Genomic DNA, 24,597 nt, shown 5'->3' with positions numbered 1-24,597 from the left:
GTGGTGATTTTATTACTGCATCCACTGTAGTTGTATTCGTCTGACACTTTTATACCTATTATTATTATTATTATTATTATTATTATTATAATTATTATTATTATAATTATTATTATTATTATTATTATTATTATTATTATTATTATTATTATTATCATTATTATTATTATTATTTGTAGTGATATTATTAGTAGTAGTTGTAATATTATTTGTAGTACTATTATTATCATTTGTATTAATTGTATTATTTGTAATGTTATTTTTTATTTGTAGGAATATTATTATTATTCGTGGTATTATTATTATTATTATTATTATTATTATTTATAGTAATATTATTATATTATTGTAGTAATACAATTTTGTTATTATTTACAGTAATGTGATTATTATTTGTAATATTTGTAGAAATATTATTATTATAATTATATTTAGTAATATTTATATTAATATTATTATTAATATTTTAGTAATATTATTTGTAGTAATATTATTATAATTTGTAGTAAAATATTATCATTTGTAGTAATATTAATTATTGTCGCTTCACATTTGAATCTGTTAATGTTTTTACGACTTAATGACAAGTTTTAATAGAATTATATTGAAGGTGAGTTTCTTGATTTTTGTGGTGCCCCCTGGAGGCCACGCCCCTGGAGACCACGCCCCCTTTTAGGCCACGCCCCCCTGAGGCCACGCCTCCCTTAGGATTTACCTGTATTACCTAACAGACCAGCTGGTTCTGCCCGGCCCGGTCCAGTCACAGTCGGCTTTTTTCTAATCAATGACGGGACTCAAAACCCGATGGACCCGAGTCCAGTCCTGGTTCTGCTTGGACGGGTAAAGTACTGAGAAGACCTGCGGGCCTCCCGGGCCTCCCGGGCCCGTCAGCCGACCCACAAGCCCTGGTGGTTTTTACAGCAACTTCTTTTATATCTGCGTTTGGTTAAAACAGGAAGTTGGACTTTAACAAATACTGGATATCGACCTCGTGGCCCGGCGCCCCCTGGTGGCGACGCCTGGGTTTCCCTCCGTCTTTCCCTCCGGCGCCGGCGGACTCTCTCCTCCCGCCGAGCCGCCGGCGCCGCCAGGTCTTTGTGCTGCTGTCTGCAGCTTGACGAGGAGCCCAGACGCAGCAGCGCATGCTGGGAGCCGTCGCCGTGGAGACGGAACCTTCAACGGGGAAATGTTGGACACTTGTTGCATTCTGGGACGCTGGGAGACGGACCTTTACGCTGAGCTTGCAGAATCTAATGAGCGGTTCTGAGGAACTGGGTCCAGCAGGGGTCCAGGTCTGTCTGGTTCTGTCCGGGTCTGTCTGGGTCTGTCAGCGTTCCAGAATACCAGTGTTGAACCGTGAGCTACGACCGCTGGGCCTTCCCCTCATCACAGAGAAAAGAAGTCATCGCGGAAAAAAAGCAGCAGTACGATGAATTGAAAGGGTTTAACAAGTGCAAATTTAATTAAAGCTGCAAGCAGCGATGAACGTTCCTCCACCCTTGTAACGTTCAGGCTGCAGAGGAAGTTTGTATGACTTGATGTAGATTATTCAGGCCTGGACATTTAGAGGATGTTGCAGACACGAGTAACTATCACTTTCGGTGTCCAGTATGTGGCGTTAGGATCACGCACTAACATGGAAATTTGCCGCGTCGTCACGGCAACCAGGAATAACGTAGGAAAACGATTTTGATAACTTTTCATCTCCAATGTCTGAAGATGATTCTGAGTGAATTTGAAGTTGGTGATAAAATCCCTAGGACTAGTTCGTTCAAATATGATGTGACTATGGCGAACAATCGGCCATTTGATTCAAGATGGCCGACTTCCTGTTGGTGTTCGGGTTTTGGTCCAAGAGACTTTTTGGTGCGTTTTGACATGTTGTACACGTGTAGCCAATTTGTTTTTTTCTATGTCAATCTGGGACGACGGGCTGGATCGTATAATTGTATACGTTTTCTAGGGGGCGCTGTTGAGCCGTTAGGCCACGCCCATTAATGCAAACCATCAAATATCACATTTATCACCAAGACTGGCTTGGTGCAGAATTTAGTGAATTGTGGGGCACGTTTAGGGGCAAAAAAGGCCCTCATTTCGTCAGAAGAACGATGAAAAGAATGTAAACAAATACACCATAACATCAATAACATTCTCCGCAACAACGAAACATTCTCAACATTAACTTCGCCAAACTGGAGACCATTTAGGCTGCATAGTTGAAATTAAATAAACATACTCTAAAGCCGAAATCTGGAAATATAAAATGAGGTCACCCAGAATGTCACCCGTGACGCTGCAGACACCGTCAACGCTATGAAATCACGGCGCATTAGAAATCATGCACACATTGACAAATACATTCATACGCATCATCAATCTACAATATAATTTCAAAAGTTACACAAGGCTGCTGATACAAAGACTATTTTTTAAAGTTACAATGAAGTGCAGATGCCTCTCCATGCACAGTCAGGCAGAGATTTGATGTCTGGACTTCATGAAGGCCTACGATCTTTAGTTTTATTCCCGCCCACTTGAAATCAAACCGTGATTGGTGGATTTGCCCGTCACTCTCCACACCAAAACACGTAGCTTGGCCTTCCCCGGGATTGGTGAAGTCCTGACCAATGAATGAGCAGCTAACCGGGCCTTAATGGAGACGGACGGTTCTGATTGGATAACAGGTTTTCAGGACATGAACTTGACAGTAAAGTAATTTTAGAACATAGATGAGACAAAATCTGTTAAATATATTGTATTAAATAATATTATTATTATTATTATTATTATTATTATTATTATTATTATTATTATTATTATTATTATTATTATTATTATTACATTTATTATTATTATTATTTTTTTAGGCCTTCTCTGAAGGCGTTGAAGGCCCTGAAGCTTCCCCACTGCTGAATACGGTGCAAAACCCCCCAGAGCACTAGCTTGTTGCTCCCTTTTCTGGAGAAAAGAAAAGGTGATTCATGCTCAAAAACCCTCCATTGTGGCTGAATTACAACACTTTTATTGTTATCGTCGTCTCTAGTTGATACTTTGTTTTCCTGTCACAGTGAATCATAGAGATAACTATTGTGCAAAAAACTAAAACAACCAAAAAAATCAAACAAACACAAAGAAAAGAGGCTGAAAGTTCATGACTGCTTCACTAACCGGAACTGGAAATGCGTTGCTACCTAGAACCAATCACAGCTCTCGGTCTGCGTTGGGTCGTAGTTACAGTTTTGGGAGGTGCTAGCAGGCTACGTAGCTATGGAGAGACTAGCGTAGCCGCTTAGCTACGGCGTAGGAACCTACAGAACCAGAAACCAGGTTGTGATGATGATGATGGTGATGATGATGATGATGATGATGATGATGATGATGATGATGATGGTGATGATGATGATGATGGTGATGATGATGATGATGATGATGATGATGATGATGATGATGATGATGATGATGGTGATGATGATGAATATGATGATGATGATGATGATGATGATGATGATGATGATGATGATGATGATGATGATGATGATGATGATGATGATGATGATGATGATGATGATGAAGATCACATCTCAGCAGCTCCAGAAACCAGTTTCTGTGTTCGGCCTCTTTGGTCCTGCAGCACTTCCTGCTACTGCGTTGCCATGGCGATGAGTGTGTGTGTGTGTGTGTGTGTGTGTGTGTGTGTGTGTGTGTGTGTGTGTGTGTGTGTGTGTGTGTGTGTGTGTGTGATAGAGAGAGTTGTACCACTTCTACATGAGCGCATATTGTGTTGGCATCTCTTCAGTCCCACACACACACACACACACACACACACACACACACACACACACACACACACACACACACACACACACACACACACACACACACACACACACACACACACACCATCAGAGTCCTGGTGGCGTATTTTTAGCGTAGCAACACAAGCTGGTTGTTCAGCTGCCAGTGGGAGGAAACACACACATATACACACACACAAGCACATACGTACACACACATACACATACATATATACACATATAAACACACACGCACACACACACAGATGAAGGGATGAGGTCGACCAATCAGTGAACAGATCAGACGATGGTTTAATAAACGAGAGGAATAAAGGAGAGGAGGATGTAGAAACTGTTGCACGTTAACGGTCTGAAATTACAAAGATAAACATTTTTGTCTGGTTGGAAAAACAAAAATATGTTAAAATTCTCAGCTGATGAGCAGAAATAACCTGATTTTTTGTCTCTCTGTCAGTTTTGTTCCAACCGTCCTCTGATCTGATGACGGATGTTTGTCTCTTTTATTAGATTTTTATAAAAGTTCAGCCTTTTTGACTCTTTTTAAGACTGTAATGACGCGTCGCCGCCACTAGAGGGAGCTGCTGTCTCTCTGAGAGGAGCCGGGCCTGAACAGCAGCAGCCAATCACAGAGCAGAGTCACGGTCATGTGACACACGGCAGCCGCTGGGATGTAAAACAAGGAGGAAAAGAAAGTGATTTCTAGGATTTCTTCTGTTTTAGAGTAAATAAATGAAAGAAAATAAGAAAATCTGTTTCCCAATAAACTTCTGTAGAAGAATTAAGAAGCATTTTACTGAAATAGAAGAAAATAGTGGATTTTTAACAGTTTTATCAGGATGAAAACTGCATAAACTGTAGTTCTCTGTTCTCCACTTTAATTCAATTCAATTCAATTCAATTTTATTTATATAGCGTCTAATACAACAAAAGTTGTCTCTAGACGCTTTCCAGAGATCCAGAACATGAACATAAACATAAACATGAACATAAACCCCCGAGCAATTATTACATAAACAATGGCAGGTAAAAACTCCCCTAGTGGGAGAAAAACCTTAAGCCAAACAGTGGTAAGAAAAACTCCCCTTTAGGAGGGAAGAAACCTTGAGCAGGACCAGGCTCGTAAGGGGGGACCCTCCTGCCGAGGGCCAGACTGGTGGGTCAGGGATGGCAACAGCACAGCAGGCAGGTGGAAGCAGCAGCGGGATGACCAGGGGTGGGGACCGCAGGCCAGCACGCAGCTCCCGAAGCTCCGGCCCAATCAGCAAGTCCCAGGTTGGGGTGCAGGGTCAGGGAAAGGTTGAGAAGGGGCAGGGCGCGAGGACCTGCACTCTGGGAGCGGAGAGCTCTGCCAGGAACATAAGGCACTATCAGGTCTTGCAAATAATGCGGAGCTAAGCCGTTTTGGGCTTTATATGCAAGTAATAAAATATAATGTATTGATATTGATATTGGACGTATTGATATTGGTGTATTGATATTGGACGTATCGATGTTGATATTGGTGTATTGATATTGAACATACTGATATTGGATATATTGATATTGAAATTGGACATATTGATATTGGACATATCGATATTGACATATTGATATAGATATTGACATATTAATATAGATATTGACATATTGATATTGATATTGGACCCCGCTGGTTGATAACATTATTGATCCCAAGGAACAGAACCCGTTCTGGTCCTCGTCCACATCCGTCTGCTAACCTTATTCGCTAACAGTTTGCACTCTCATTTACTGTTTATTACGTGATTGCTGTTATTTGTGTGTGGACGTGTGCTGCTGCTTCCTTGCCCAGGTCACCCTTGGAAAAGAGGTCTTGACCTCAATGGGTCTTTTTATCTGGTGAAATAAAGGTGAAATGAAATAAATAAATAAAACCTTGTCTCTCTGTCCCGGCAGGTTCTCCAGCCTCCTCAGCCTGGCAGTCTGACCCGGTCTGAACCGGATCTGAACACCCGGCCCGGTTGAACCGGAGACACCGGGCGGGACCTGAAGACGCCGGCGGCGGCAGCAGCGGCGGCGCCGCGGCGGTCACCATGACGACGGTGGCGGCGGAGTACGAGCACATGGAGATCCAGCAGCAGTTCAACGAGGGCGTCAACAACCGCTGGGACGCCGACGACTGGGACAACGAGAACAGCTCGGCCCGGCTGTTCGAGCGCTCGCGCATCAAGGCGCTAGCAGGTACCGGGGGTCGGGGGTTGGGGGGGTAGGGGGGCTGCACCGTGTAGCCAATTTCTGCTGCCTGCCGAGAAAAGCTACTTTGTGGTTCTGCGCTTGCGCACAGTGGATTTTCAAAGATTGATTGCCAATCATTTCTTGCACGATGTAAATTGGATAATATGGGATGTTGAGTATTTGATCCTTCAAAATACACTACCCATGTCATGAATTGCATTACACTTTGTGAACATTATACGATAAAGAGAAAAAAACAACAATTCTATCGCTTTATTTGATATTCATTCAGTCATTGGCCTTTATTTAGCCAGCAGGGGCCTCATCTATAAAGCTTGCTTGCACAGAAAAAGCGCCTGAAAGTTGCGGAAGCTGCCATCTACGCAAAGCCTCGGATCTAAAAAGAAAAAACTAACCGAAAAATCTGCTTATCTTTACGGCAACTCGGACCCTCCCGTAAGAATTAACTTAAGACACGGGGAACTGGCGACGCAGGGATTGAGGTGGTGAAATGAAGCCAGATTCATGTCATACTCTTAATAATGTCATCACACATCACAACATATATCAGACTTAAAATAATAAAATAATAAAATAAATTAAAATAGCGCTGATCGTGTCCCTCTGTGTGTGAAGCTGTCAGTCAGGACTCTGGTGCTGCTGGAGCTGCAGCCGCGGTGACACGCCGGGAACCTCCTCACACCCACCGCTTTAGGACAGAACAAATGAGGGGCTGCGTTAAGGGAGCCCCACGGAGCCCCTCATTTCTTCCCTAAAGGGACTCAGATTTTTTTTCATATATATGAGTTTTACGCGCGTGTGAAACCTTTACGTGCAGGTGTATGGTGCCTAAATTAGGGTCCCGCGTTAAAACGACGCAGAGCCTACGGCGTAGGGTACGCCGCGACGCGCACCTACGCCGTAGGCTCTGCGTTAAAGGAACGCAGAACCATAAACCCGCCCTGAGCAGCTCTGAGGGGAGACGGGAGAGGAGGAGGGGGGTGAAGCGGGGCTGCGGGGCCGTTCTCGTATCGCTTTCATACAGTGTCTTGATAATTTGCAATTTAAGGCTGATCCTACCGTTAGTTTTTAAACTGTAAAAAGTAAGGGGAAAAAAAACATGATTTTGAAAAGACGGGGGGACGTGTGTCCCCCTGTTGCACCGGGGAACTCACGGCGCTTAGCGCAGTAACGGCGTGCTGCCACTCACTCGCTTTATTTTATTGTATACTATTTATATACTTATTCTAACTTTTACTGTGACCACCAAATAATGTGGTTTTCCTGTCCTCCACATCATCTACAACATCTAGGTCTCCGTGAAAATGTCAGTGTCACGGTGGGACACCCTCTCATTCATTCTGACACCAAGCAGGCTGCAGGAAGCCACTGAGCATGCTCAGTAGGCTCATCCATATGCATTTATGGGCGTGTTGAGGGCGGGATATGAGGCGGATTCACCTGCGCAACCTTCCAGCTGGACTGTGCGAACATTGCGTGCAAATGTGCGTGCACGCGGTTTTATAGATACTTTTTTTGGCGAAGATAAGATAAGATAATCCTTTATTTCTCCCTCAATGGGGAAATTCACTTGTTTAGCAGCAGTAACTTAACACACACATGCAGGGGAGGGGTAGAAAACAGTAAAAAAGTATAAAATATATATAATTACAAGATATAAACAATATATACAGTACATTGCAATGGAAGTAAAAGTAGTGCGATGCAGTCAGTGAAAAGAAATATATGTCCATGTTGGAGAGAATGGACGATAAAAGAAACTTGGGACAATTTTAGTTTTTTTTTTTTACTTAATTCATTTCCAAAATGTATCTGATCAGGAAAAAGTATCGGATTTGTATCGGGAGGCTAAAAAAGTGATCGGATCAGGAAAAATCAGGATCATCAGAAACTGAAACTCAAGTGATCGGGATCAACGTTAGTTCAGACGTGTTTTCAGCATCACGTCATCGTGTTAATGCTGATCATGAGTTGGTGCTGGACGCTGCTCACATGCTCTAGTGTGTGTGTGTGTGTGTGTGTGTGTGTGTGTGTGTGTGTGTGTGTGTGTGTGTGTGTGTGTGTGTTGCAGTAATTTTATCTGCTGGTTTTCCTCCTTCAGCCTCACTGAATAATTCACTCAGAGTTAAATATGCAGGAGGAGGTTCATGTGTGTGTGTGTGTGTGTGTGTGTGTGTGTGTGTGTGTGTGTGTGTGTGTGTGTGTGTTTCCAAGTGTGTAAAGGTTTGTGTTTCCTGCTGTTGAGCTTCTAAGAGAAATAAGAGTGTTAAAGTCCAGATCCAGACCTGCAGGTCCTCTACAGACCACTAGGGTCCAGATCCACCAGAGATGCTCCAAGACCTCCAGAGACTTGTTCACACCAGACATCCTGAAAACAACTGTTCTGGGAGGAAGAACCGTCCCGGAGTCCTCCTGGGCCGCTCTGATCCAGACCCAGATCCAGAACCCAGGGTTCCTACGGGGGCTGGAAATCCTTGAAAGTGCTTGAATTTCAATGTTGTGTTTTCAAGGCCCGAAAAGTGCTTGAATTTTAGTTGAAGTGCTTGAAAGTGCTTCAAATTATAACTCTGTGTCTTTCACCAAATTGGGATCAGACTGTATAGTTTAGTCATTAGAAGGAGAAATAAAATCAGTAAGATGAAACATAACTAGATGTTTACAGCACGATACAATGTACATAATTGTGATAATAAGCGTAAAAAATTATTATGAATATATATATTCCTCTAGATATTTTACCCCAGTGATAAGGTGTTTGAAGATTTTGAAAATGATCCTTGAAAGTTCTTGAAAAGTCCTTGAATTTCACCTTGAAAAATGTGTAGGAACCCTGTGAACCACGTTTACGGATCTAGACCCAGAACCAGAACCACGCGGAGTGAAAAGTTCAGCCGAGGTTGTGAATGGAGGTCAGCCGACCTCAGATGAGCAGCACATGACCCGGGAACAGTGTCGTCATTATAGCAGAGCAGCTGGGATCAAGGGCGGGGCCTGGGTGGATCAGGGGGCGGGGCCTGGGTGGATCAGGGGGCGGGGCCTGGTCGTAGCTCCGCCCCCAGCTCCGCCGCCCCAGGTCCTGGTTTCCTGTATGACTTCACGAGTCTCTTCACATGGTTCTGCAGGAATGTTGGCCCAGTTTCTCCTTCACAGCGTTACTTCAGTTCACCAAGGCTCTTCAGTTCTACAGAGCCCCCCCAACGGGATCCAGGTCCAGGTCTGGACCCGTCAGTAGGGCTGCCACCTTTCAGAAATAGAAATAAGCGACGCCCCGATTTCAGCAGCGCAGGCGCCAAAAAAAGGGACGTCCCCAAAACTTCCAAACTGCATTGAAATGTATTTATTTTATATGAAAATACAAAATGCTTTGATTTAAAGTTTAAAGTGCTTTAATAGCATTGAGACTGTACAGACAACCATGCTAGCAACTGAACTAGCCTATGCTGCTATAGTAAATACAAATATAGCTACGGTCGGACAAGTTGGACAAAACTGTCTTCTCTCCGTCCACTTCCGTTGTAAAAACTGTGTTTTACATCACTTTATTTCTCATTATTGGACCAAAGAAAATCAACAGCAACTAGATATAAATAAAAAGGAACACTTCAGGTACCGTGGAGTGAGTTTAAAAAAACTGAGGTTTTTGGCAAAATCTAGATATTTTGATTAGTTCAGCTGATAGCACGGTGGAAGGTTCGGCCGTCCACGTAGCTTTATCCAAAGCAGACATTTTTCATAATTTACCGTTGGTTTTGGGATGAAATGTATTCCTGTGGTTCTCTCTTTTACAAATGCCCCGAGTAAACTGCTTAACTATTTTAAGATAAATAAATAAAAGCTTTTGCGGTTATAGCTATGGGTTCTAGCTGCTGCCGAGCTGACTTTGTTTTGGAAGTACGGATCGGATTTCTGCCAGTTTGGGGATAAAAATATGCTGCACCCTTATGACATTACAAGTGTTCATTTTACTAATACAAAGTTTTATAAAATAATCCAGTGATTTAAATTTAGATACAAGGCAAAAAAAAAGTTTTTCCATCGATGTGAACGAGAGAGACGGCTGTTTTGTTCAACTGGATAAACCGGATGTATTAACGGAGAAGGATATTTAAAGGGTCAATTGTGCTGTGATGGACTTTAACGTGATCAGTGACTCGTATCGGGTCTGAGTCGGACCTCTTGAGAGGGTTTTACAACCGTTTACGCCGTTCTGCCCGACACCAGTACCTGACGGGGGTTTCTAACACGAGTAGCTCGAGTACTGAGCCCTGTGGAACACCGCGGCCAAACTACCCACCAGATACCCGGTTGTTGTTGTTAAATAACTATATTTACTGACTGAGGGATGATTGTGTCTCCTGAGAATCACAAATGAAATATCCTTGTGTTCGTTTGTCTGGTGCACCTTAAGAAAACCAGTGATTAGAATCAAATGTTAATACAAGCTTTTATTATATCATGCACAATGTTTTCCAGCTGGAGTTAAAACTCTTCAAACCACGAAGGTAGGAGAGAAATGCACACCGTGGTCATGGATCCAGTCATATTTATACTAAAAAGGGAGGTGTTCTTTTTACGTAAACCCCATCTGCCAAACATATCAAACCTTCAGCGTTCCTGTTTATTGTTTCCTACTTAAGATGTCAACCCAGATAACGGATGAGACCCATCAGTGTTAGAACATCTGTTTCTCTTCATTGTCTTCACTTAACAAAGAGTAAATATCTGAACTATTTTAAGAACTTAGTCATAAAATAAGAGTTGACCCTGCAACTAGAGAAAACGGCCTAGTCATAAAACAGGAGTTGACCCTGCAACTAGAGAAAACAGCCTAGTCATGAAACAGGAGTTGACCCTGCAACTAGAGGAAACAGCCTAGTCATAAAACAAGAGTTGACCCTGCAACTAAAGAAAACGGCCTAGTCATAAAAGAGGAGTTGACCCTGCAACTAGAGAAAACGGCCTAGTCATGAAACAGGAGTTGACCCTGCAACTAGAGAAAACGGCCTAGTCATGAAACAGGAGTTGACCCTGCAACTAGAGAAAACAGCCTAGTCATGAAACAGGAGTTGACCCTGCAACTAAAAAAAACAGCCTAGTCATAAAACAGGAGTTGACCCTGCAACTAGAGAAAACAGCCTAGTCATGAAACAGGAGTTGACCCTCCAACTAGAGAAAACGGCCTAGTCATGAAACAGGAGTTGACCCTGCAACTAGAGAAAACGGCCTAGTCATGAAACAGGAGTTGACCCTGCAACTAGAGAAAACAGCCTAGTCATGAAACAGGAGTTTACCCTGAAACTAGAGGAAATAGCCTAGTCATAAAACAGGAGTTGACCCTGAAACTAGAGAAAACGGCCTACTCATGATACAGGAGTTGACCCTTCAACTAGAGAAAATGGCCTAGTCATAAAACAGGAGTTGACCCTGTAACTAGAGAAAACGGTCTAGTCATGAAACAGGAGTTGACCCTGCAACTAGAGAAAACGGCCTAGTCATAAAACAGGAGTTGACCCTGCAACTAGAGAAAACAGCCTAGTCATGAAACAGGAGTTGACCCTGGAACTAGAGAAAACAGCCTAGTCATGAAACAGGAGTTGACCCTGCAACTAGAGAAAACAGCCTAGTCATAAAACAGGAGTTGACCCTGGAACTAGAGAAAACAGCCTAGTCATGAAACAGGAGTTGACCCTGTAACTAGAGGAAACAGCCTAGTCATAAAACAGGAGTTGACCCTTCAACTAGAGAAAACAGCCTAGTCATAAAACAGGAGTTGATCCTGCAACTAGAGAAAACAACCTAGTCATAAAACAGGAGTTGACCCTGGAACTAGAGAAAACAGCCTAGTCATGAAACAGGAGTTGACCCTGTAACTAGAGGAAACAGCCTAGTCATAAAACAGGAGTTGACCCTTCAACTAGAGAAAACAGCCTAGTCATAAAACAGGAGTTGACCCTGCAACTAGAGAAAACAGCCTAGTCATAAAACAGGAGTTGACCCTGCAACTAGAGAAAACAGCCTAGTCATAAAACAGGAGTTGACCCTGCAACTAGAGAAAAGGGTCTAGTCATGAAACAGGAGTTGACCCTGCAACTAATGAAAACGGTCTAGTCATGAAACAGGAGTTGACCCTGCAACTAAAGAAAACGGCCTAGTCATAAAAGAGGAGTTGACCCTGCAACTAGAGAAAACAGCCTAGTCATGAAACAGGAGTTGACCCTGCAACGAGAGAAAACAGCCTAGTCATGAAACAGGAGTTGACCCTGCAACTAAAGAAAACGGCCTAGTCATAAAAGAGGAGTTGACCCTGCAACTAGAGAAAACGGCCTAGTCATGAAACAGGAGTTGACCCTGCAACTAAAAAAAACAGCCTAGTCATGAAACAGGAGTTGACCTAGATGAACTAGAGAAAACGGCCTAGTCATAAAACAGGAGTTGACCCTGCAACTAGAGAAAACAGCCTAGTCATGAAACAGGAGTTGACCCTGCAACTAAAAAAAACAGCCTAGTCATAAAACAGGAGTTGAACCTGCAACTAGAGAAAACGGCCTAGTCATGAAAGAGGATTTGACCCTGCAAATACAGAAAAACCACTAGTATAGAATCTTATAGAAAAACCCTTCAAACTCTTAAACAATTTCATAAAATCCTAACACCCACAATCCTCCGGGACAACAGAATCATCAGAAAGATGCCGTAGGGCCAAATGTTGCAGCATTTTCCGGCTTTTTCGGGGGGTTTTCTCTTGATTTGAGAAAACAAAACTCCATAATTTAGTGGGAGGTATTTATGTGGTGCTATTTTTGAAACACTCCGTAACGACATCCTCATCCACTCGGGGACTTTGGCTGTAATCAGATCTACCTGAGGGGAGCGACGAGTTCCCGTCTGCTGATTATCAGATCTGGTTTTATAGGCTGATCTGATCTGATCTGATAACGATTGTAAAGAACGTTTTTTTTTAGTGCTTTGTAGTTCCATAAAGGGATTATTCTCCGAGCTGAGGGGAGTTTAGACGAGGTCAGACCTTTTCCTTTGCTGCTGCTGGGTTCGTGTCGGGGCGTCGGGGTCCTTGAGGGGATGGTTTATGGGATGTTTACGTCGAGTGAACTTGGGAAGAACAACGTGATTCCTGCAACACAGAACATGAAGAGTCCTGAACAGCCCCTTCAGATCGCTGAACCGGCGTAACTTGTTGAGGTTTCGTAAACAGCTGGATTGATTTCACCACCGCCGTGACGGCGTTGCTGCACGACCGCCGCCAACATCAGATACGCACTGGAAGACGTGTTATTACAGTCTGATTAGAGGCGGGATCAGCGAGTCATCAGGAATATGTTGGCGTGTCTGCTGAAGTGCATGATGGGAGGCAGCTGGTTCCAGCCGGCTTCGGACTTGAAAGGAATATTTTTAGGGCCCAAGCACCAGCAAGGCTTGTGCCAAGCCCTATTGAAATCGCAACAATCATTATTATTCTTTTATCCGAAAACAATTGCGTTTTTGAGCTGCATAACTTACTCAAAAACTTGTGAAACTTGGCACACACGTCCCATGTGGCGAAAAATTACGTATTCTAATAATGTCAAAAAGGGGCGTGGCCTAACGGCTCAACAGCGCCCCCTTGAAAACTTTGTTCCTCAAGCCCCACAATACGGTTTGACGTACATGCACGAAAATCGGTACACACCTGTATCATGTCACAACTTAAAGAAAAGTCTCTTGGTGCCGTGGCCGAAACCCAACAGGAAGTCGGCCATTTTGAATTAATCATGTAATTTTGGCGCAATTTATGCCATTTTCACGTGTTGTACTTTAACGAACTCCTCCTAGCAGGATCGTCCGTTCGACATAAAACTCGCTCAGGAAACAGGAAATCAGCAACGAAAACACAGCAGAAGAACGTTGAACTTTAGATTGTGAGGCATTTCTGATTATATACATTACATGTAGTATCAGTGTCATAGCAAAACCAAAATAAAATAAGATACCAGGTCTGGGTTTTGGTCGGGACTAGTCTGCAGATCCTCGTGGGAGGAGCTACAGAGCTCAGGTAATATTAGTTAATACTAGTTAGCATCATCGGCCGGTATAAGCTAAAATAGCTAACTGCTAACGGCACTAAGTAAGTAAAGTTTATTTATATAGCGCTTTTCACAGACAATTGTCACAAAGTGCTTTAGAGAATAAAAACCGTTTAGAGCAATAAAATACATAGAATACATGATAGAAAAAAAACCCATAAAATAACTCAAAACAATGAGGTTTACATAAAAGCCTGTTTTTAGTTTTTTAGTTGGCTTTAAAAGAGCTCAGCGACTCAATAGATGTAAAAGTTGCAGGCAGAGTGGATGCCAGCCGCCTCCATGTGATATCCTGAGGAACACAAAACCACCGGTCGCCATGGAAACGCAGGCAGCTCCCTTACATTGAAGGCCTGGTGGCCGAGAGGAACCGGGATGTTGGAGGTTCCGTTTACCTCCCAGAAACAGAACCTGCACCGGGTCCAGATCCAGACCTGGGGGTCCGGATCAGGACCTGGGTGATAATTAAAACCAGGAGCTGTGTGTGTGTGTGTGTGTGTTCATTTATGTGTGTGTGTGTGTGTGTGTGTGTGTGTGTGTGTGTGTGTGTGTGTGTGCGTGTGCGTGTGCGTGTGTGCGAGTGCGTGTGCGTGTGCGTGTGTGTGTGCGTGTGTGTGTGTCACTTCCTGTTTGGACGGCCAGATGCAGGAATGCTGGGAATGTTGGTGTGGCTGTTTTTATTAGTGAGTTTGTGTTTTTATAGAGAAAGTGAAAGTAAAGTGTTTGTTAGCGGCGGTTCGGACCCATCCGGGTCGGGACGGTTCTGGTCCCGCCCCCCCCGACCCATCAACCCGCCCGACCCCCCCGCCCCCCCGCGGAGCTCTGACCTCACAGGAATGTCTGTGTGTGTCAGCAGGACGAGGTGACGGGTCGGGGTGAGATTCCCCACGCAGGCGTGAGCCCTGAACGCACCGCCAGTACCGGGCCGGGTTAGTCGGTCCGGATCGTGGGGGGGTTAGTTGGGTCAAGGGGGGGGACCGCCCCGGGGCCCGGGCCACGAGGACGGCAGATGACGGCGTGACGACGCTCTAGCGGAGCTGCAGAAACCTCGGGTCCATCTGGAGTGTGTTTGCCGAGCGCGACCTCCGACCCCTGCAGGGGGGGATCGGTGGGGGGGCAGGGGGGCTGGATCCAGTCTGGACCGGTCCGGATGGTTCTGCTGGGGAGCCTGACTCAGCGGGGGAACTTCCTCTCCCAAACACAGACTCCAGATTCTGATCAGGATTAAAATACAACCCGACTCTAAAAATATGAAGATAAACACAGAAGTAAACCCTGCAGAACTGGGGCCTCATCTATAAAGCTTGCTTGCCACAAAACAGGGCTTGAAAGATGCGCAAGCCACCTTCTACGCAAAGGTTGGTATTTAAAAAGAAAAAACTAACTGAAAAATGTGCGTATCTTTTCGTCAACCCTGACCCTCGCGCACAAACATTTTGAAGACATGGGGAACTGGCAACGCAGATGGTGAGGTGGTGAAATGAAACCAGATTCATGTCATACTTTTAATGTCATCACATATCAGTTAATATCAAATACAGTTAATGAAAGGTTGTCTCTACCTAGATATGATTTGATCTCATTCTTGAGCTTCATAATCTGAAAATCTGACGTTTCAGCGCTATCGCTCAACAGGCTGCTGTGCGAACTCCCGCGGCCACAAATCAGATTCTGACAGGCCACTCACTCGCTTTATTTTTGTTAGTGATGCCATTACTGTGATCATCAAATAATGTGGTTTTCCTGCCTCCACCTCATCCACAACATCTCCATCTCAGTCTCTGTGAAATTTCGCTTTCTGGTCTTCCCTGCCATGATTTTTGAGTGTAAAACACAGTTGATCGGCAGGTTCATTTATATGCAAATACAGTCGCCATGTAGTTTGCATTCACCATTCATGGTAGAAATGGGGCGTGTACAGGGCGGGGCATGAGGCGAATTCACCTGCGCAACCTTCCAGCTGGACTGTGATTTATAAAGCGAACATTGCATGCACACGGTTTTATAAATCAGGATTTTTTTTTGCGCCTGCCATTTTTTCGGCTTTTGGACGCACGTACACTTTTAGTATGAATCCTACACACTCTTTTATAAATGAGCCCCCTGGTCCGGACCGGAACCCGGATATTTCATCTGAACCACTGAGACCTAAGCTGCGTCCGAAATCCCCTCCTTCCTCCTAATGAGCAGCAAAAACAGTATGTGAGATTTTTTAGTGCGTCCGAAACATTAGTACGTACTCAATAGTATGTACTATCCATACTCATTCTGGAGAGATTTATTAGTATGGATTGATGGACACTAGCTAAGCAGAAACTTCCCACAATGCAATGCAGCGGTGTTTGGTTGCTAAGTGCTGCGCAGATACTTAGCAACCAACAACAATGGAGGATAACGTTAGCGGTAGCAAGCTAAGCTGCAGCAGCAACATCACACTACAATTCAAATGTGAGGAATCAGCTGTGATTTCACTTTGGTTTCCATGAGATTTTAACCAGATGATTCATCATTTATCACATTATTGTGTGCGTAGATGTATTTGCAAAACAAGCTAGAAGGAGAAATGCCATCTTGTTTCGGCCAGGATAAATGGGAAAGAGCGAAGCGGTGCTGCTACTGCCGCTGTTACCATGGTAACAACTCCTGTTACCATGGTAACAACTCCTGTTACCATGGTAACAGCTGCTACTGCTGCTGTGACGGAGTTGTTACCATGGTAACAACTCCCCCTCCCAACGGCAGGAAGTGCCGTGTGGCTCTGAGTAGTACGTCCCAATTAATGCATAAATACTACTGATATTTACTCAAAAGTCTGCAGAACTTTTTGAGTAAATACTGTTTAGTAGGGTATTTTGGACGCAGCGCAGGACTAGTAGAACTGAAACCAGGACTAGTGGAGCAGCTCTGAAGCCCCTCCCCCTGCTGTGATGTCATCACTGGTCGGTCTCAGTAACTCCTGGAGGATCAATATGGATCAATAATGGAGGAGTCTGGAGTCTCTGAGTCACTTACAGATGAAGACGAGAGTCCTGGAGAGGGCCCGGGTTCTAGTGCTGGTTGGTGTCGTCGTCCCCCCAATGACCCCCCACCCCCCCGACCCCCCGGCCACGCCCACCTGAGGTCATAACTGACAGCTGTCACTCATGAAGCCACGCCCCCAACCATGCAGACGTTATGGGTTTATGGCAGCAGAGGTGTGTAACCCCCTGCCCCCCCCAGGCCCCCCCCCAAGCCCCCGCCACACTGCCCTCGCCCCCCCACACCCCTGTGTTGTTTCAGGTCACATTAATGGTTTGTTCCGTCTATTGTTGCAGCGCCGTGACCTTTGACCTTTAGCTTCATCATGTGTTTTCTGGGCTCAGACACGCAGGAAGTGAAGTGTGTGTGTGTGTGTGTGTGTGTGTGTGTGCGTGTGTAGATTTGAGTGTGTATCTAATGTATGTGTGTGTGTGTGTGTGTGTAGATTTGAGTGTGTATCTAATGTATGTGTGTGTATATATATGTGTGAGAGAGTGTGTGTGTAGATGGAGTGTGTGTGTGTGTGTGTGTGTGTGTGTGTGTGTGTTTGTGTGTGATGGAGTGTATGAAACAGGAAGTGCTGTTCAGCCTCAGACAGGAAGAAAATCTTCCACAAAGATCTAATATTAGAATTTCTCAGGATGTTTGGACGTCTGGGAGAGAGCCAGGAGATCCTGCACACACACGTGCACACGTACACACACACACTTATACACACACACACACACACACACACACACACACACACACACACACACACACACACACACACACACACACACACACACACACACACACACCTATACACACACGCCACCCTGCAGCTGCAGCGTCTGAATGGACCAACGGTCCTGGTACCCTGACGTTGTGCAGATTCAGACATGAATTTGTCGTCATCTGTCAGTCAAGCGTGAGGCTCCGCCCCCTGCGAGGAGGCTCCGCCCCTTTACCTTCACCTTGGCGTGCAGGTGAACACGGGTTCCGGGCAGGTGGAACTATATTAGGTTTCAATGTCAGTTTCAACTTCATTTCAAGGAATCTGGACTCGGTCCAGACCCCGGTCCTGGTTCCTGGTCCTGGTTCCTGGTCCCGGTCCTGGTCCTGGTCCTGGTCCTGATCCCAGTCCCAGTCCTGGTCTTGGTCCCGGTTTTGGTCCTGGACCAGTGGATCCACCAAGTCCAGCGAGTCCCCAGAACCCCCTCTTCACAAACAGAGTGTTGCCGTGGTAACCGGGTACAGTTTCCAGTCCAGATTCCTCCTGTATTCCTGCGTTCCTCGAGTTCTTCTTTTCTTTTGAGGATTTTTATTTCTCAGTTTTACCTTTTTTGTTTATTTTATTTTCATTTTATTTTTAAAGTTTTGTTCTTTAACTTCAACGTTCCTCCTCAGACGTTTGTCCTCCGAAGGCGTGGAGTCTGAGCCGACAGGAAGCAGAGTCCATGTTTTTCTTTCTCTCCCAACACTTTTCCTTTTTCACTCCAGAAACAGAAACTCCTCCGTCTCCTCTTTCCTGGCCCCGCCCCCTTGGCCCCTAGCCCCGCCCCTTATTCAAATGAGCCGTGACATCACCGAGCCCTCTGATTGGCCGCTGGGGCGGAGCGGCGTGTGCGGCCCCTCCCCCCCTCCGTCATCTGGGACTCCTCCGTCTGAAAGTCTGAAAGGTGTTTCAGTCTCCGGGAGGAGAGGACGAGTACGCCGCTCCCTCGCTCTCTCTCTCTGTCTGCTGGACCCCCTGGACCAGTTCTACCTCTGCCCCCCCTGGAGGAAGACCTGAACCCCCAAGGAAGACCTGGACCCCAAGGAAGACCTGAAACCCCCGAACGGAGAGATGGATGTAACGCTGAGCCAAAGATTGCCTTCCTAGAGAGAGATAGATAGATAGATAGATAGATAGATAGATAGATAGATAGATAGATAGATAGATAGATAGATAGATAGATAGATAGATAGATAGATAGATAGATAGATAGATAGATAGATAGATAGATAGATAGATAGATAGATAGATAGATAGATAGATAGATTGAAAGAGAGACTCTGCACTTTATCAGGTTCTCTCGACCGCCTGGACTTCCTTCAGGTTGTTTTTACTGCTTCTCTTCATCCTCTGGACTTGGACTTGGACCCGGTCCTGGTCCTGGTCCTGGTCCAGGACCCGGATCGTCCCTAGTGGAGTCCCTCCTTCCATGACTCGGTGGACCTGAGTCGCCCCCCTTGTTTCGCCACTGGACCCCCCTAGACCTGGACCATGGAGTTTCAGACTCAGACCGCCTCCGCCGGTCTCTCCCTGTCCCCCAACCTGGACTATGCCGGTCCCAATCGGTCCTCGTCCCCGTCCCTGGGGGACCTGGGGGACCTGGGAGACCTGGGGATCCCGGGACCCGGACCCGGGTTCACGGGCCAGGCGGCTTTCAACTACAACCAGCTGGAGGGACGATTCAAGCAGCTGCAAGGTAGGAACCGCGGTGGCTCCGGGAGTCCGCCAGGGGGGACGCCGAGTCCTCTGAGCCCTCCAGGGGGGACGCCGAGTCCTCCAGGGGGGACGCCGAGTCCTCCAGGGGGGACGCCGAGTCCTCCAGGGGGGACGCCCAGTCCTCCAGGGGGGACGCCCAGTCCTCCAGGGGGGACGCCGAGTCCTCCAGGGGAGACGCCGAGTCCTCCAGGGGGGACGCCCTCGTGTTCACACAGCAGCTCTAATGAGAGCTGTCAGCTGCCTTGCTCGAGGGCGTGGGGGGAATCCGGGACTCAACCCCCCACGCCCAGGGAGGGAACGTGCAGCTAATCATTGACATGTTTTATTTCCGTCGGGAGACGTTAGCCGTAAAAACTTTGGCCATAAAAATAGTTTCTCTGCAGAATTGGACTCGGCATTTGGGTTTTAGGAACCCTGGATAACGTTAGGCCCAGACCTGGACCAGATCTGGTCTTGACCTGGACCAGATCTGGTCTTGACCCGGGCCACGAGTCCACCAGACCAGTTCTGGAGGTCTCCTTGGCCGGCGGGCCACGCCCCCAAAACTTACCGTGTTCATGACAACTGAAAGTTTTGATAGACCTCCTGGGGGTCCTGCACCATCTGGGGGTCCTGGTTCACGGGGGGGCTGGACCATCGGGGGTCCTCCAGTCCTCCAGCAACACTTTTTTAGTGGAAACGTCTGAAACGACGACAGATTCAATCAAACCATCTCCAGGACCCTCATGTAGCTAGCGCTTGGGTCCACAGGGCACCATTAGCGATCAACCTAGCCGTGATGCTAATTAGCATGACTTTTATATTATATTATATTTTTATATTTATTTATTTATTTCGATCATGTGCTCAGTATGGTACACTCATTCATAACATGTCTTGTAATCATTTAGATCGAAAAGGAATAGGCTGAAGCTCTGAGCTTATAAATGCCTTTAACCTTCACATTATTATTATTTACACTTTCTATAACAAATGCTTTCTAGCATTTCCACCCAAAAAAGAAGCAAACACAAAACACAAAAAGAAAAATGTAACAACAAAGAACCAGTAAGAAAAGAGAAAAGGAAAAATAAATAATAAATAGTCCCGATTAAAACAAGGACAAAAAGATCAGTAATTATTACCTGCATAATTCCATAATTCTCTCTGTTGCGTCTTATCCTTTAATCTTGTTGGTATTTACTTTTTTTTAAATTTTACTTTAGTTTTGTGACTTTACATCCATTTTGGTCGAATCAATACTTATTTGAGGTTCCACGTTACTTTAGCTTAGCCTTGCTAATGTTGTTCTTGTTAGCATCATAGCTGAGCTCGAGCTAAACACTGATGCTAACTGACATATTAGCTCAACGTCAGCTAAGCAAAGCCAAAGTAGCATACAACCTCAAATAAGTATTGATCCGACTAGAATGGATGTAAAGTAATGCTAGTTAGCGTCATACCAGACCCTCTCCCCACAGACCTGGTAAAATCCAATCTTGCGGTCATCAGCCCCCTCATTACCCAGGTGATAAACCTTTCCCTTCAAGCTGGCGTCGTCCCACCTTCCCTCAAAACTTCTGTCATCAGGCCACTTCTCAAAAAACACAAACTACATCCAGACGACTAATTACAGGCCCATATCAAACCTTCCATTCCTTTCAAAGGTGCTAGAGAAAATACTAAACCTTGATTCGACTAAAATGGATGTAAAGTCATGCTGATTAGCATCATGGCTAAGCGGGTCACTAATGGCGCCCCGTGGACCCGAGCGCTAGCTACTCAAAGGTCCGGTAGTTAGCATCATATGTTAGCGTGAGCTAAGTGGGGCTACACTGGTTAACTTGTGGAAACTGAGCCGTCCCAACTCTGACCTCTGGCTAGCGGGCTAGCGGCTTCAGCGTCTCCGTGGAGGTCAGTGAATGTTTAACGTTGTTCCTTTAGCGATCATTAACGCTAGCCGGTTAAATAATGTCCTGGTTTCCCTTCAGCCAGGTTTGTGCAGCGACCCGATGCTGCTGCTCTCAGCCGGTAGCCTTCAGAGCAGATAGCGGGGCCTCCCGTGGGGGCTCCCCGAGGCCCCGGAGTGTGTGTTCGGGTCAATACGAGCTTTTAGCGGAGAAACGTCCTTCAAGGAGAAACGCTGAATTTAGCCGAAGGCCGTTTGCTGAGCTCGATGGACTCGGCGCTGCTCGGAAAAACCTTCAGGGGCATCTAAAAGTAGCCTGAGGGTTAGCGGGCGGCGGCGGGGGGGCTCTGGTTCATCTCAGAGAGGTTTATTGATTCTGTATTTGCTGCTTCTATCTGATCAAAACCAAGAAAACGTGTCCCGTCAAACAATCCGAAAAAACACAGAACTTTTTGTGGTCGGTTCCGCAGTAGCACGAGCTAAACCGGGCTAGAATAGCTAGGTAGTGCTAACGGGGCGTTGGTGGGGCGGTGTGTACATCAATTAAGGCAAGAGAAATATGGAATAGTTGTGACAACGACCTAAAAATGTGCAGTTCTATCTACAAGTTCAAGAAATATCAAAAACATTCTAGAATGTGAAACGTCAATTTTATAATTTGTCTTTTTTATCTTCTTTATGCATTGTTTGTTTTCACGGATTAATGCGAATGTTTCAGATTTAAACTGATCACAAGATAAAAAGGGTATAAACTACGGCTTCAGCTGCACCTTTTCGGCAAAAGCAATTTTTATTTAACTTTTTTCATTTTTTGTTAAGACCGATGCTTAAGACCGAAATAAGCGCGGTTGTCTAGTTCTTCTTCTGCTAGCGGAGGTTCGGTACCGACGACTCCGGAAGTTGTTCGGTTTTTCTTTCGTCTTGTCAGCGAATCCCAATGCAAGTATTTCCTGATGTTCCCGGGAACAGATGATCAGATCTGAGTTACGACTCTGGCGCCGTTGCGTGGGGGGCGTGGCCAGGGAATGGGGGCGTGGCCAGGGCGAGGGCTGCAGATCATGTGTTTCAGCCATGTGGGACTCAGGCGCTTCACTTCCTGACAGAGATGCTGCAGATGTGGGAGAAGAAGAGGTTGATTAATGCAGTTATAGCAGCTTTGCCCCCCCCGTACCGCCGCCCCATCAGCAGCATTGACGAGTGAACAGAATCAATCACGGAGATCAAGGTGTCATCAGATCTGCATCAGATCAGCTGCTGAACGATGCTGAGGACTAAAAGCTGCTGAAACTAACTAAACCTCTGAATCTTTGTTTTTAATTCAAAGGGGGCGGAGCTACATGAGCAAACACGCCCGTCATGCTTCTCTGTTCCCAGAGCCCCTCCCCCTCGTTGTTTGGGACCCTGGGAGCTCCGCGTGGTGGGGGCGGGGCTAACAATGGGGGGGCGTGTCCAACATGCTCTGAAAAGCTTGAAAACATTCAAACTCTTTTGTCATCCTGCGTTCCTTTTTATTCTTTTTGTTCCTCAAAAGAGACGATAAGCAGCTCATCAATGATTCATGAGGCTCCGTGATGCGTCTGTCCCTCCCCCACCCTCATCCTTCCATCCCTCTATCTATATATCCATCCATCATCCATCCATACACCCATCTCTCCATCCATCCCTCCATCCATCCATTAGAGATGCATCGATCAGGATTTTGAGGGCCGATCACCAAACACAGTGTGAAATCCATAAATTCTTCAATATTGTTGTCTCATGTTCAACACTGACATTCTATTATTGGGTATAAAATTAGATGAGAAAGTATCATGAATTGACTGTTTTATTACAGGCTGATGTGCAATATTTCCCTCTAGAGACTCTTAGAGACGACTAATAATAATAATAATGACTTGGATTTATATAGCGCCCTTCAAGGCACCCAGAGCGCTTTACAGAGATCATTATTCATTCATACACATTCTCACCAGTGGTGGTAAACTACATTGTAGCCACAGCTGCCCTGGGGCAGACTGACGGAAGCGTGGCTGCCATATCGCGCCTAACGGCCCCTCCGACCACCACCAACATTCATACACATTCACACGGGGCAAGGTGGGTAAGGTGTCTTGCCCAAGGACACTACGACAGCAAACTGGGACAGAGCGGGATTCGAACCTCCGACCTTCCGATCATTGGACGACCCGCTCTGCCACCTGAGCTACTGCCCCCCGTGACTAAGACTCAGTTTACAAAGAGTAAGTGTAGTTTATTGGCTTCAGCTTTCTTGTGGTAATAAATGTGTACAACATGTGCACTAATGCACACAACAGCAGATATTTCACTCTCTAAAAGTTGATACAAGTTGTAAACTATAAACCTTAGTTTTCCTGTGGAAAAATGAATAAATCTTAAAATAAAAATGAATTATGAATTATTAAGCTTTGTGAAAGCTTTAGCGATAGAAACTCTAGTGAGTGAAACAAAACTATAACTCCAAATGTCCCTCATGAAGCGACTGACACGACTGTCGTCCTGGTTAAGGTTTAGTGAGGGTTAGTGAGGGTTAGTGTTAGGGTTAGGGAGGGTTAGTGAGGGTTAGGGTTAGGGTTAGGGAGGGTTAGTGAGGGTTAGGGTTAGGGTTAGGGAGGGTTAGTGAGGGTTAGGGTTAGGGTTAGGGAGAGTTAGGGTTAGAGAGGGTTAGGGAGGGTTAGGGAGGGTTAGTGAAGGTTAGGGAGGGTTAACGAGGGTTGGTGAGGGTTAGGGAGGGTTAGGGTTAGTGAGGGTTAGGGAGGGTTAGTGAGAGTTAGTGAGGGTTAGGGTTAGGGAGGGTTAGGGTTAGGGTTAGGGAGGGTTAGGGTTAGGGTGAGGGAGGGTTAGGGTTAGGGTTAGGGAGGGTTAGGGTTAGGGTTAGGGTGGGTTAGGGAGGGTTAGGGTTAGAGAGGGTTAGGGAGGGTTAGTGAGGGTTAGGGAGGGTTAGGGAGGGTTAGAGAGGGTTAGGGAGGGTTAGAGAGGGTTAGGGTTAGGGTTAGGGAGGGTTAGTGAGGGTTAGGGTTAGAGAGGGTTAGGGAGGGTTAGTGAGGGTTAGGGAGGGTTAGGGAGGGTTAGTGAGGGTTAGGGAGGGTTAGT

The 24,597-nt window shown here is 45.6% G+C and overlaps 1 protein-coding gene across 1 annotated transcript in view; it reads left to right on the top strand.

Moving 5' to 3' along the window:
• Positions 1–24,597, top strand: part of LOC133463279 (spectrin beta chain, non-erythrocytic 1-like) — a 123,271-nt gene that overhangs the window by 24,161 nt on the left and 74,513 nt on the right. Inside the window, 1 exon segment of the mRNA XM_061744734.1 lies at positions 5,730–6,014. Within this exon segment, the coding sequence (XP_061600718.1) occupies positions 5,867–6,014 (148 nt within the window). The 5' untranslated portion in view covers positions 5,730–5,866.

The sequence above is a fragment of the Cololabis saira genome, chromosome 17 (assembly GCF_033807715.1).
Source record: "Cololabis saira isolate AMF1-May2022 chromosome 17, fColSai1.1, whole genome shotgun sequence".
In the NCBI taxonomy this organism is placed as follows: Eukaryota; Metazoa; Chordata; class Actinopteri; order Beloniformes; family Belonidae; genus Cololabis; species Cololabis saira.
The sequence above is the reverse complement of the archived record's forward strand: the minus strand, read 5'-3'. Positions and strand labels throughout refer to the sequence as shown.